The sequence below is a fragment of the Histomonas meleagridis genome (assembly GCF_020186115.1).
Source record: "Histomonas meleagridis strain 2922-C6/04-10x chromosome Unknown contig_9, whole genome shotgun sequence".
In the NCBI taxonomy this organism is placed as follows: Eukaryota; Parabasalia; order Tritrichomonadida; family Dientamoebidae; genus Histomonas; species Histomonas meleagridis.
In genome coordinates this window covers 1,063,106-1,076,292 of record NW_027150923.1, presented here as the reverse complement: position 1 = coordinate 1,076,292, position 13,187 = coordinate 1,063,106, and the positions used below count along the sequence as shown (strand labels likewise).

General features: G+C 27.2%; 1 protein-coding gene across 1 annotated transcript; it reads right to left on the bottom strand.

Annotated features, from left to right (window-relative positions):
- Positions 1-7,199: 7,199 nt before the first annotated feature.
- Positions 7,200-7,790, bottom strand: GO595_009523 (SNF2 family N-terminal domain containing protein; the record flags this gene model as incomplete). Its single annotated transcript, XM_067923218.1, has 1 exon — positions 7,200-7,790. The coding sequence occupies one exon, from the start codon at positions 7,788-7,790 to the stop codon at positions 7,200-7,202; it is 591 nt and encodes a 196-aa protein (XP_067770525.1).
- Between the last annotated feature and the right edge of the window lie 5,397 nt (positions 7,791-13,187).

Genomic DNA, 13,187 nt, shown 5'->3' with positions numbered 1-13,187 from the left:
TTCCTTGTTTCATATTATTTAAGTTCCAGTTGAAAAATACAGAATTTTCATCATCTTCATTGATCTTCCTAAATTCTCTTTCACATTTAGTTGTTTCTTTAAAAAAGTTTATAATGTTTTGATTAGACCAATAATTTAGTTCAAAGAAAGTTTTAATATTCAGGGCTCTTGCTCTTTCTATTAAATCTTGAATACCTAAACCACCATTTTTCCAATTAGTATGAAATATTGCAATTGGTGTAGCTATAGCTTGAAGATGTTGATTTAAAGTATTCCTGATTTCTTTGTTAATAAGTTCTAAATCTTTGATCCTACAATTACTACAAGTTAATTCATAATCTAGGGCTGGGATGATAAATCTTTTAATAGCATCAATCTTTTGATTTAGTCTTAATTGGGACATGCCAATTAATTTTATTTTATTTTTAATGTCCTTGATTAAAGTATCTGAATGAAGCATTTTTGTTACATGAGATCTGGCTATTGGTGTACCTAAGTATTCTTTTAACGTTAATAATTTAATTTTAGGGATCTCTTGGTTATTTAATTTAAAACTAGCGTTAGAAGAAACTCTTCTATTATTATCTAATAAATATGAATATAAACCACATTTTTTAACATTAATTTTAAGTTTTGCATAATTACAAAAGTTGTCTACAGTTTCTAAAATATTCTTCATACCATTCTCCGATTTACTGATCAATAGAATATCATCTGCATAAGCTTGAATAACTATTCCATTAACTCCTTCATTTTTTATATCTAGAATTGACCATTCTCAATAGAGGGTCTATTGCTATATCAAATAGTAGAGGGGAGATTGGACAACCTTGTTTAACACCTTTTCTAAGGATGATTTTCTTTGATTTAAATTCCATTGTTTGGATAATATTCGAGGAATCAGTATAACAATTTTTAAGAATTTTAATAAAAGTTTTATCAAAACCTAAATGTTTTAAATTGTTGAATATTAATTTATGTGGAATTTCACCAAAAGCATTTGATAGATCAATAGAAGTTATGTAAATATCTTCTTTTGTTTTACTAACGTAATTAATAAGTTCTTGAACTGTAGCTGTATGTTGTAAGCACCCATTATAACCATTGATGAAGCCTTTTTGGTAATTGGAGATGATATTTAATTTCGAATTAAGTTGTTGTAGGGCAAAAGCAAATTGCATCATGATGATCCTATAACTGGTTGTAGTAATTGTAATTGGCCTCCAATTACTACAATTTTTTAGGATCGTCATGTTTGTAAATTAGAACTACTTTTGGAAGTTTTCCAATGAGTTGGAAAACATTTAGTATTTTTTAATAGCTTTTAGGATGACTTTAAAATATTTTGAAGCCCATTTTGGGCATGCAGAAAATACTGCATTAGATAAACCATCTAAACCATGAGCTGAGCTTAACTTTCTTGTTTTAATAATTGATTTTAAATGTTTTCTATTCATTACATTTAACCAAAATAGGTCTAAATCCTCTTCGTTAATCAGTTTCAAAGGGTTCCAGATAGATTCTTCATTTTCCTGGAAATCTGAAATTTTAGACCAAGTATCATTAAAATATTTTTCTGTATCTTTTTGTGAAATATTATAACAAGGAAAGAGATTGGGGAATATGTTTCTTTCTAAACATTTTTTAGGGTCATCATTATAAAGTTTTTGTATCTTAATAATTTGTTCCTTTCTTCTGTCATTTTTATTTCGATTAATTCTAGTAATATAAAAATTTAGCCAGTTAATTAGATTATCAAACCAATCATCTTGTTGGTTTTCCAAATTATTAAGACTAGCAGCAGATCTAGTGCCAAATGTGTTTTGTATAATTTCATCATTTGAGTTTTGAGAGATTGTTAAGAGCTGTTCTTTAATTTTTGTCATATTGTTGTTCCATGTATCATCTCTTAATTTAATATCTATATTTTTGAGTTGTTTGAATTCTAGAAGTAATAATGTTAGATCGGATGAGTTCTTTAGAGCTTTTTCTTCTGATTCTCTTTTTTTAATTCTCTCATAGAGCCTTTGATTTATTTTATTCTTATCAATTTGCTTAATTTTTGAATTTCTTCTTTAGGAATTTAAAAAGAACATGTTCACATTTTAATAAAGCTCCTTCAAAATAATGAAATTGATCTTTGTCATAAGGTAAGTATCTCCTTATGATTGGGTAGATCTTATTCTCGAATAATTCATTTAAATCTTTGGATAATTTCTTTTTTTGGGAGTATGTAACTTTCGGTAGAGTTAATATACCTTGATCAATAAGAATATCATATTTGTTGTACCATTTTTTCTAATTTTTTTAAGTTCAGTGTTTAAAGAGTTGTTAATTACTTCATTTTCATTATGTTCTTGAAGATCTTGTTGAGTATTTTGTTGGGGAATTTCGTTAGAATCTTCTTGAGTATTTATTTCAGGGTTAGTATTTCTATTTATAGAATTTTCATTATCAGAGTTATCTGAGAACATCTCATTCCAGTTAACTTCTATTAAGTCCTCCTCATCATTAGAAGAGTTATCTGAGTCGATTTCATTTAATAAATTTGATTTTAATTGTGCTGCCAAAATGTAAGATTCTGCTCCTTGGGTTCTAGCTTCTTGATGCGCTTGAGAAATATGTATTGAAAGTGCATGTTTATCTCTATTGATACAATCTAGTTCTTTACAAATAACAATATTTTGTGTGTTAGTAAAATAGGATAAATCTTTAATGTTAAGATTTTTTCTACAAATATAGATTAATTGAGCCCAAATTACTCCGAATTCTTTAATTAACAATGATGCATCATGGTGATATTTTGCTAAATGATTTCTGAATGGATCTCTTTTATCTGAAATATAATCACATAATAAACAAAAGAAAGGTCTAAAGTTTGTATCTTTAGTTTTCCAAATAATCTTCTTATTATGTATTGCTTCAATTAATAAACATATTTCACTATCTAAATTATTTTCATTATGTTTCTCTAATAGGTGTTTCTTTCTGCTGTTAGCATGTTTAGGTGATAAACAATTTGGGTGTGTACATGCAAACATTCCAGTTGATGGAAATTGTTTTTTTGACAATCAGTTGGATAAGTAAAGAAGTATAATTAGATCTATATAATAGCTCGTCTTCATTCATTTCTTTTAATTCTTCAATTAGTTTGTCTAATTCTGTTCTATTATTAATATTAGCAATTTTGTCTTCTATATATATAATATGTTGCTGATTATTATTGAAAACAAAATCTTGTTGATCATCTTGTTGATTATTCTGATTATTAATGTTGTTATGGTCATTATTAATTATAATATTTATTGTATTTTGGGGTTGTTCATTTTGTTGAATGTTATTGTTAGGTTGATTTTGTGTATTGTTATTTTGATTTTGAATATTCATAATGGAATTTGTGGTTACCTTCAATAAGTTGGTTAAAATATATTGTACATTTTCCATAAATTTATTAAATAAATCATTTTGTTGGTTAAGGTTCTCAGTTTGATGAGTTAGAACATTGACTATAGCCAAGTCTGCAATCTCTCGATTTTCTTTTTGTTCCAAAATGAAATTTCGATTAATTTCCATTAATTCTTGGTTATAAGTCATAATTTTATCTAAATGTTCTTTATAAAGGTTTGATTGTGCTATTAATTCTGAATTTTTAAAAGTAATTAACGAATTAATATTTTCACTCCATTTATCAATTAGAGTGTTATTATTTTCAAATATTTTAGTTAAGTTCGATGAATTTAAAACTTGAGCTTCTTTAAAAACTGAAATTATAAGATTATGATTTTTATTAATATTATCTACAATGTTCTGATTTTGATTCTGTAGTAATGCTTTATAATCATCATTTGGATTTAGTTTGATTTTAATTAAATTTTGGATTAAATCTTTATTAAATATGTTTTGATTGGAGACGAAATTTTCAATTAGGTCAGTAGTATTTTTATTCTCATTGATCTTGGTATTTTCAATGTTTTTAATTTGATAGATTATATTATTCATAATTTCATTTTGTAACTCTAATTTATTCTGTAAATTAAATATTTTGATATCTTGTTCTTGTTGTAATTTTAGGAATTGGTCAAAAGTTACCTGATGATAGTTTTCCATTGTTGCTAAGGCGTAGTGTATGCTATTTAGTAAATTTTGATCGAAAGTTTGATTTATGTAAAAATTAAATTCGAGATTATTGTTTATGATTGGATTTTGGACACTATTTTGTGCAGGAACTACCGGATTCTCTGTTTCTGGGTTTCTTAAGTAGTTTAAATCAAAGTTGTTTTGCATTAGTAGATCAATAAAATTGTCTTCAAAAATCCGAGGTGAAATACCTGAATTCGATATGCTAATGATATAGAATGCAAACATGAGACCCATTCTTCTGAATAATAAATTAATGTTTGGAGATGTTAATAAATATTTATTACGTAACTCTATTGGGACAAAGTGTCTTTCATTATTAAGATTGAAGGTGAATTTGTAGGGTTTCGTAAGTAGTAAGTTAGAGAATTCGTATAGTTGAATGACCGCATTTTTTAACAAATTCCTGCAGATACGCACTTTTTCCTAGTGATAAAATGTAATAGTCGATAAAGAGTAAAGTTAGTAAATTTGAGAGATCTTGTAGTTGGTGGTCGACTAAATTCTTAAAATGACACTCAAAATTGACTAGGTCTGTTTGGATGTTGGGTGTCGAAAAATCAGGAAAAAGAGCTTGAAAGAAGTCCAGGGAGACCGGTTTCGTAATTGGTTTCATTAATATGTTATCCCATAGTTCAAACGGAAAGATCAACAGTGAAATGGGAAGGACATCATATTCACCGAGATCATATTTGGTGATGCTCAAATTTTCTTCAATATTTTGTAAAAAAATTAATATCTATCTTGTTTTGTGTTGTAAGGTGGTGTCGTGCGTAGTTTCTGAGCTGTTCTGGGTGGGTGTCTTCCGGCCGATATGCAATTTGTAAAATGAAAGTTTTGAGTTGAGACGCGAGACTAGTACCGTTGTGCTCTACTCCAGGTAAGCTTTCTAAATCTGCAACCTGGGGTAAAAATAAGCTCGATTTAAAAAATGAAAAAAACATGGTCCCGCAGGGACTTGAACCCTAGACCTTTGCGTTATCAGCACAACGCTCTACCGACTGAGCTACGAGACCTTTACATTTTTGTGAAAAATCTAGTAAAATAATTTATATTAAGAAATTCGGTATTAAAAAATGGCTGAAGTGGAAATAAACTATTTGAAAAATTTCAATCAAAACCGATCAAAAATCATTCAAAACCCACCTGAAAAACAAGATGCCTTAAATTCTTTTCAAGCTTCAAAACTAGTTTGTATTAAAACTCATATTCGTTATCAGCTGCTTCAAAAAGGAAAAAAAGAAAGAAAGAGAAGAAAAATGATATAAAGGCTGAAGATGATGAAATAAAATCACAGAAATCATCTTCGGATACGCCAATCGTTGTCGCATTTGAACTTCCAAATGAAGAAAGTCCAAAGCCTAAAGACACAAAACAAAATATTGAAAAAGAGAAAAATGAAAACGTAAAAATGACTGAAAACAATATCAATAAAATTAAGGCTGTAAGCCAAAAGAAACACAAAAAAGAACTGAAAACATAAAAGAAAATGAAAATATTAATAAAAATATAAATAGTAATAAAAATGAAACAAAAAGCAACAATAAGAAAGAAGTGGAAGTAGAAAAGGGAAACGAAGCTGAAAATTTAATTAAAACTGCAGTAGCAAATACTAATTATTATTCTTATATTAGTAATAACAGTAATGAAAATAGAATTGTAAGTGAAAACGGAAATAAGCAGGTAACTAAAGAAGAAAATGTTTTAAAAAATACTTCCGATGAGAGCAAACAAAATAAAGAAACATCGCAAACAGAAGAAAGTAACGAAAACACAGAAAACGTTCCACAAAGCCAAAGAAACACACAAGAAGCGAATGAGGAGAATGCAAATAATGATAATGTTTAAGAAAGAACACTTACAGAATATCTTTCATAAAGTGATGGTTTTATTCTTTGATTAAAATCAAAATTTTCTTGTGATGATATTTCTTGAAGTTTTTCGATTTCATCATTTCGAATTATTTTTGCAATTTCATTTGGATTATGACCTTCTTTAATTAGTTTCTTATGTAATTCCCAATCATTCTTTGAAAGTTCTTCATAATTTGGTAAGGCACGTTCTAATGAATATTCCCTTAAATGGATTGCTAATTTATCTTTAGACATATAATGTGCAAAATAAGCACTCTGGTTGTTTTTTACAATGTTTGGTTCAATCATAGCTTCAAGAAGATAAGTTGATTCATTTGTATTATTATTAAGAAATTGTCCAAATATATCAAATATATTAGATTTGATTTTATTACACTCTTCAAATTTTCTTAATTCTTTTATAAAATTCAAAAATAAATATACGTTATTATTTTTAATTACAAAGGAATAATATATCATTTGAATAATAAATAAATCATAAGATAAAGGATGGATTTCATCAAATTTGTTGATTATTAAACCTAAAGATCTCAAGAAATTTTCTTCATTCAAACCAAAAATTGCTTGACCTATGAGTAGAAATGGTTCCCAGTCGCAATGTTCCTTTGGTTTCATGTGGAAAAAGAACCATTTCAATGATAACCGGTTATCAATTCAAACTAGTTTGTCATCGTCGATGTATAGAAAAGTGACTATAAAAAATATGATAGGGAAAATCAGTAAAATTCAATTCTCTCAAAATGTATAATAATCTATTTTTATATTTTTTATGACGTATTTCATTTAACATATTTGTAATTTGTGTTGTTTGATCTCAAAGTATGAGATATTAAATTTTAATTTTTGCCGTTGTGTGATACGATTAAAATCAACAGTAAAAGTCAAAAATTGAGTCTATCGTGTTCAATACCTAATTTTTTGATGTATGGTTCTTATTCAAAAGAAGATTCCTTAAATATGAAAGTGAATCAGTCGCCACCATTTCCTGTGTCAGTTATACAAAAAAAAACAAAAGAAACATATAAATAAGATTCAAAATAGATCTAAAAGAAGTTGCTGATAAAACATTAAAAGAGCCCAATTCTGTCTATGTAACATCAAATGAAAATTTTCATGGGCCAATCTTTCTTACAGGATTCAAATATTTGAAATAAATATTTATTTATAAAAACTTTATCATTATCAATTTTACAACTTAAACACCTTGTCATCATCATCATATGCTTGTTCAAAATCGAAGGATATATCATGATCGGAATTATTTTGTTGTGGGTTTGGTGGAACATTCTCTTGTTTCTTCAAATTTTCCCTGAAATCGTATTCAAACATTTCTCCTCCATCGCCTGCATCACCATTCGCATTGTATTGATGATTTGTTTGATATTGACCATTCAAGTAATCCAACAGAAGATTTTCGTCGAATAAGTATTCTGGTAGATTTGAGAGAGCCAAATTTCGTCTTTTCTTTTTACCAGATAGATAGTCCATATCTGTTAATGAGACAAATTGCGAAAACCCGAATCTATCATCTATTAATAAGGTTTTCATGCTGTCAATTCCATATTCTAATAGTAGTGTTAAGTACTTTTTGTTGTGGAAATCGCTCCATTCAGCGGTTTCCTCCACGTTCAAAATTGAATCAATTTTTTCTGGGATTTTGTGAAGTATTTCAATTCTCGTTTTAATTTCGCGTATCGTTCTCACTTCGACTTTTTTCCATGTTTTGAATCCTTTCATATTTTGGAATATATCTGGTGCCAATTCTATTTTGTGCATCATTTCCGGGAGTGAGAAAAAGCCTTTAGTATAACTTACAATTATTGCATAAAAGCTTTCAACAAAATCTTTAATTTCATCTGTAGTTTTATCTACAATTAATGATTTTATATGAAACAATTTTGGATTATTTTGATCAAGCAAATAATTTTTACAAGAGGAAACAATTAAATTAAATTCAATTGGATTCCAAAAATCAAAATGAATTGTTAACTCATTTGATTTGTCTTGTATTATAATATCAGCTTTAAACTTATTTATAATTGCTTGAATCCTTGGATTAAAAGGATTAAATTCTTGATTATCAACTATTGACATGAAAAAATTATTATCTTTTTGTGTCACAGGTGGATTTAAGTCATTTATATCAAATGATTCTTTCGAATTAAATTGTAGCCAATATTTTGTAATTAATTTCATTTCTAAAATCGAAAGGAATTCAAATGCGTTTTGGAAAATGAAATTTTTCGCTTTAATACATGAAGCAATTTCTTTCATAAATTCATTGTGTCCAAAGTTTAAGTCTTCCCATGAATTTTCATCGATACATATTAATTGTTCGATATTAAATTTCTCATTTTCTTGAAGTAAACTCTTTATTAGAAATGGAAAATTAAACATTTCACATGACTTAAATGATCTAAAAGAAAATATAACAAAAATCGAACAAAACATTCCGATTTCAACTTCTCCATCTAATGATAAATCGGAAAGAATTTTAAACCATTCACCAAATCCATATAACTTTAATTTTTTATAAATATTATAAATCATTTCAAAATTAAATGATAATTCATTATAATTATTTTTGATATCATTTAAATCAGTAACTGGAAATGATTCAATAAATTCTTCATCATTTTGATATACAACTTCACTAATATTTTTTAATGATTCTTCAAAAATTTTAATATCATTTGTCGAAAAATCATTTATAAGAGAACAAATTCTTGGAATTAATTCAGTTTTGAAATCTAAATCAAAATTTGTATTGTTTTCGATTGTCGGAGGATTTGTTATTACAATATCATCTTTAGTATCATTAACTTGATCTTTTAATCCTAAAATCTTTTGCCATAATTCGATTTTCTTTTCACTTTGGATAAATTCTTCATGTTCTAACGTTTGATATGTAATTAATCGATAAATATCAATGTTTTTAATTCGATCGAATAAATTTTGTAATTTGAAATAATTTTGTGGCTTTAATTTAGGATCAATAATAATTATAACATAATTCGATAATTCATTAAAATTAAGTTCTTCGAAATTAGTTCTTAATGATATTAACTGTATAAAAGTTGATTTGACTTCATCATAGTTAACATTACCAATTAACATTTCAGTTTCATAATTTCGTAATAAACAAAATTCATTTATTAGTCTTAAAACTTCATCTTTAATACTGAATATTATAACATTACAATTTCTCATTTGTAATGCTTTTAATACATTATCAAGCCATTGGAACTTAGTGGAAACAGTTAATAATAAATCAATTCGTTCTAAACCATCGAATTTCTTTTGATAAAATTCTTCTGCGCCTGGAATGAGGAATGGATGAACACAAATTTTTAAGATTTGTTGTCTTTCGATTTGTAAATCGATATCTTTTTTGTTTTGTCTTCCATTTAATCTCCATAACATGTGAAGTTTTGTTAATCGAATTAAATCATTTTGGACTTCTGTTAGATTAATTAATGCAATGTTTCCTTCGTTAATTGTATTTCGTTGATTGATTCTTGCAAATAAATGTTTTGATATTAAAAGACGTGATTCAGAATTATAAAAATCATTAAGTTTAATATCTTTACGAAAAAGTTCAATTTCATTTATTGTTTCATTTGGAGCTACATATTGTATTAATAAATAAACATCGCCAAGTGAACTAAATGTTGAAGGTTTTGTTAATATGATCTTTTGTTTATATTTTTGCCGTAATATTAAATCATTTTTATTATTATAGTCAATGGCAATTACATTCCAATAAATATTCCTTAGAAATTCGGAGTCGTTGTTTATGAGTTTAGATGATGAAAGTAATATATGAAACTTATAAAAATCTAATTGTGGTTTCCCATATTCATCTAATGAATAAAATTGATATTCACGAATAAGTTTTCGACTATTTGATTTCCCAACATATTCAACATATGTTAAATTGGTCCATTTTTTAATTAACGTACGCCAATATTCAATATCAGATGTAACAATAAGAAATGGACCTTTCCATTCAGTACAATTAACAAGATATGATAAAAATGTTAAAAGTTCAATGGAATTGTCACTTTTGACTTCACTTGTGAGGATGGAACCGTTACCGTTCACCCAGCAGTCAAAAAGCCAATGATAACCGTCGACTTGATGAGGTTGGATCTGTTTGGGGCAATTTAGGAATATGTTTTTATTAGGATCTGGATAATTATCACATGGTGTTTGTGGCCTGGCATTTTCATATTTGATTTGTGATGTATTATATTTAACAAGTGTTTCATCATCTGGAATTTCCCAATAAAACAAAATATTATCATCATATGAAAGACGAAAAAGAAGTTCAGGCTTATCGTTTGGGTTATCACGACGGTGAGCAATTGGAATGTTATTTGCTTCAATATTTGGAATATTCTCAAATGAGATTGGATGACGAATAAATCGATTAAGATGAGATTTAGAATCAGGAATCATCTCAAACAAATATTCAGGAACCCATTGACATATTTCTTCTTGTGCTTTTTTGAACCGAACAAGATATTGAATTTCTCCATCCTTAATACGACTCATAAATATGTGTTCAATACGTTCGGATTTTTTGGAGTTTCTTTTCACAAAATATTCATCTTCTTCCGAAATATCATCTTCGTAATTAAAATCATTATATGTTTGAGTGTGTTTGCGATTTTCTCGAATTTGCATACGACTTTCTGTAATAAACATACTGTCATATTCGTCGCTGTCTTCTGAAGACTCATCCTCATAGAATTTTTTTTTATTTTTTTTACGTTTGGACTTTGATTTTTCTTGTTTTCTTGGACGAGTCGGCTGATTCTTTTGTCTATTTAATTGATACATATATTGGCATAATGCAGGACTTATTGCTAGCGTTTGCCATTGCTTGAATATTTCGTCACTTACATTTGATGCGCCTACTTCGTTGATATAATCGGATAATTTAATAAAAGTTTGATAATCTTGTTGAGGATCTGAAGGAATAAATATTGGATTATCTTGTGATTTACATTTTTTTGATTGCTTGTTATTTCTTTGTGTTCTCTTTTTGTTTTTTGATCGAGGCAGAGTGAATTCATCATCATATTCTCGTTCTTCGTCAAACTCTTCGTAATCTTCCATTTGTTGTTTTCTGTGGCGGGTAACCGAAAAATCGATTGAAAACTTGGCGTTCGACAGCTTTCTCCCCAATGAAAAATCGGCGAGATAAAAATTTCAATGTAAACGCGTTTTTCGATACGGTACATCATCCCACATAAAATTCAAAGAATTTATTACCTGTGCCCTAACAAAATGTCGCATTAAATTGAGATTTTTTTATCGATCAGTTGGATATTATGATGATCACATCACATGATATTTGAATAAAAAATTGAATTTTAAATATTACAAAGCAAGCGATCGTGATTTCAAATATAACTTACGCATATAATTATTCAATAGCAAATTCAAAGCGATTTTTTTGATCCTACTTGGGCGTTAAACGTTCGCCAAAGCGACAAATTTAAAAAAGAATTTGAAATCACATAAATGTGTTATAGTTCAAACCTCGAAAATGGTAAAAAAAAATAAAGACATAAATAATTATTTATTACATGTTTAATATATAATAAACTTAAAGAATGTTATCAAGAATATTAATGGACAAATGTGGAACATTTTCTATGTCTTCTTTTTCCTTCTTTTTCTTCTTGTACATTGTAAACACAACGACAAGTGCAACAATTATAATGACAACAAATGGAACGCCGATGTAAACAAGATACATTAACTTATCAAATTCACTAAATTTTGTATATCCATCGCATTTATCCTTCAAATCATTATTAACCTCAATATTAATACCTAACCATAACGCATCATTACAAATATTAACATCGCTGCAATTGTTTTGATAATTTTCATAATCATCTTCATTCGGTAAACAAATACTTAAATTTTTATTCTGAAAGATATTATTATTAAATGTTATAGGTGGTGTTGATGCTAAAACAATAGCTTTTATGTTGTTACAATTATAAAATATATTCGTGGAATTAATTGATACTGTTTTTAGGCTGGGAAGATAAATATATTCCAAATTAGTACAATTATAGAAATGATTATCACCTTCGAAATAATTCAAATCTTCAAAGAATGCTGTACGTAATGAAATACAATCTCTAAAACATGATGAAGGTAATGTCGTTAATGAATTTAATGTAATGTTTGCAAGTTTAATACATCCTAAAAATGCATTATCTCCAATACGTACGATATGATGTATGTTAACTCTTTCGAGTGATATACAATGTTCGAATGTGTTTGTTCCTTGAATACGCATTAAATTTTCCATATTTATTGCTTTTAATGATGAACAATGTGAAAATTCAAATCCTGAATTATATTGATTCATATATTTTATGTTCGGCATATTAATTTGTGTTAATTTAATACAATTATAAAATAAAAATCCTTTACTTTCATTGAGATTTTGTAATGACACATATTCCAATGTTTTAATGTTACTAAATAAATATAATGGCGACGTGATCAATGAATCCATGTAAATATGTGTCAATGAACTACAATTAATTGCAATTGGTCCATATTCAACATGTTTTATAGTGTTTAATTTTAATGTTTGTAATGAACTACAATTAATAAATGCTGTGTTAGATATATTAATAACTTTTGGTAATGTAACATTAAAAATATTGGGACAGCTACATATGAAATGTTTTCCAAATGTTTTTAGTTCTGGAAAATAAATAACTTCGATTTTGTTGCATGAATGAATGAATTCAGATACAAAACTTTCTAATTTTGGTAATGATATATTAATTAAATTATCACAAAATAAAAATGAATATGAACCAATGTATTCAAGTTTTGGTAATTCGATTTCCTTTACTTTATCACAATTATATAAAAAATAATCACCAATCGTTGTAACATTAGGGAAACTGATCGTTTCAACAATATCAGAAGCATTTGTAAATGCATGATTACCTATGCTAATTAAATTATTAAATTCAAAATTTATAATGTTAACATGTGTTATGAAATTATTCGATGCATAACATAAATTTGGTAAATTTATTGTTGTTAATTTCTCTGAGTATAAAAACGGACTACTTCCAATTGTATGAAGTTTAGGAAGAGTTAAGTTTACTAGATTCGGAATATTAGCAA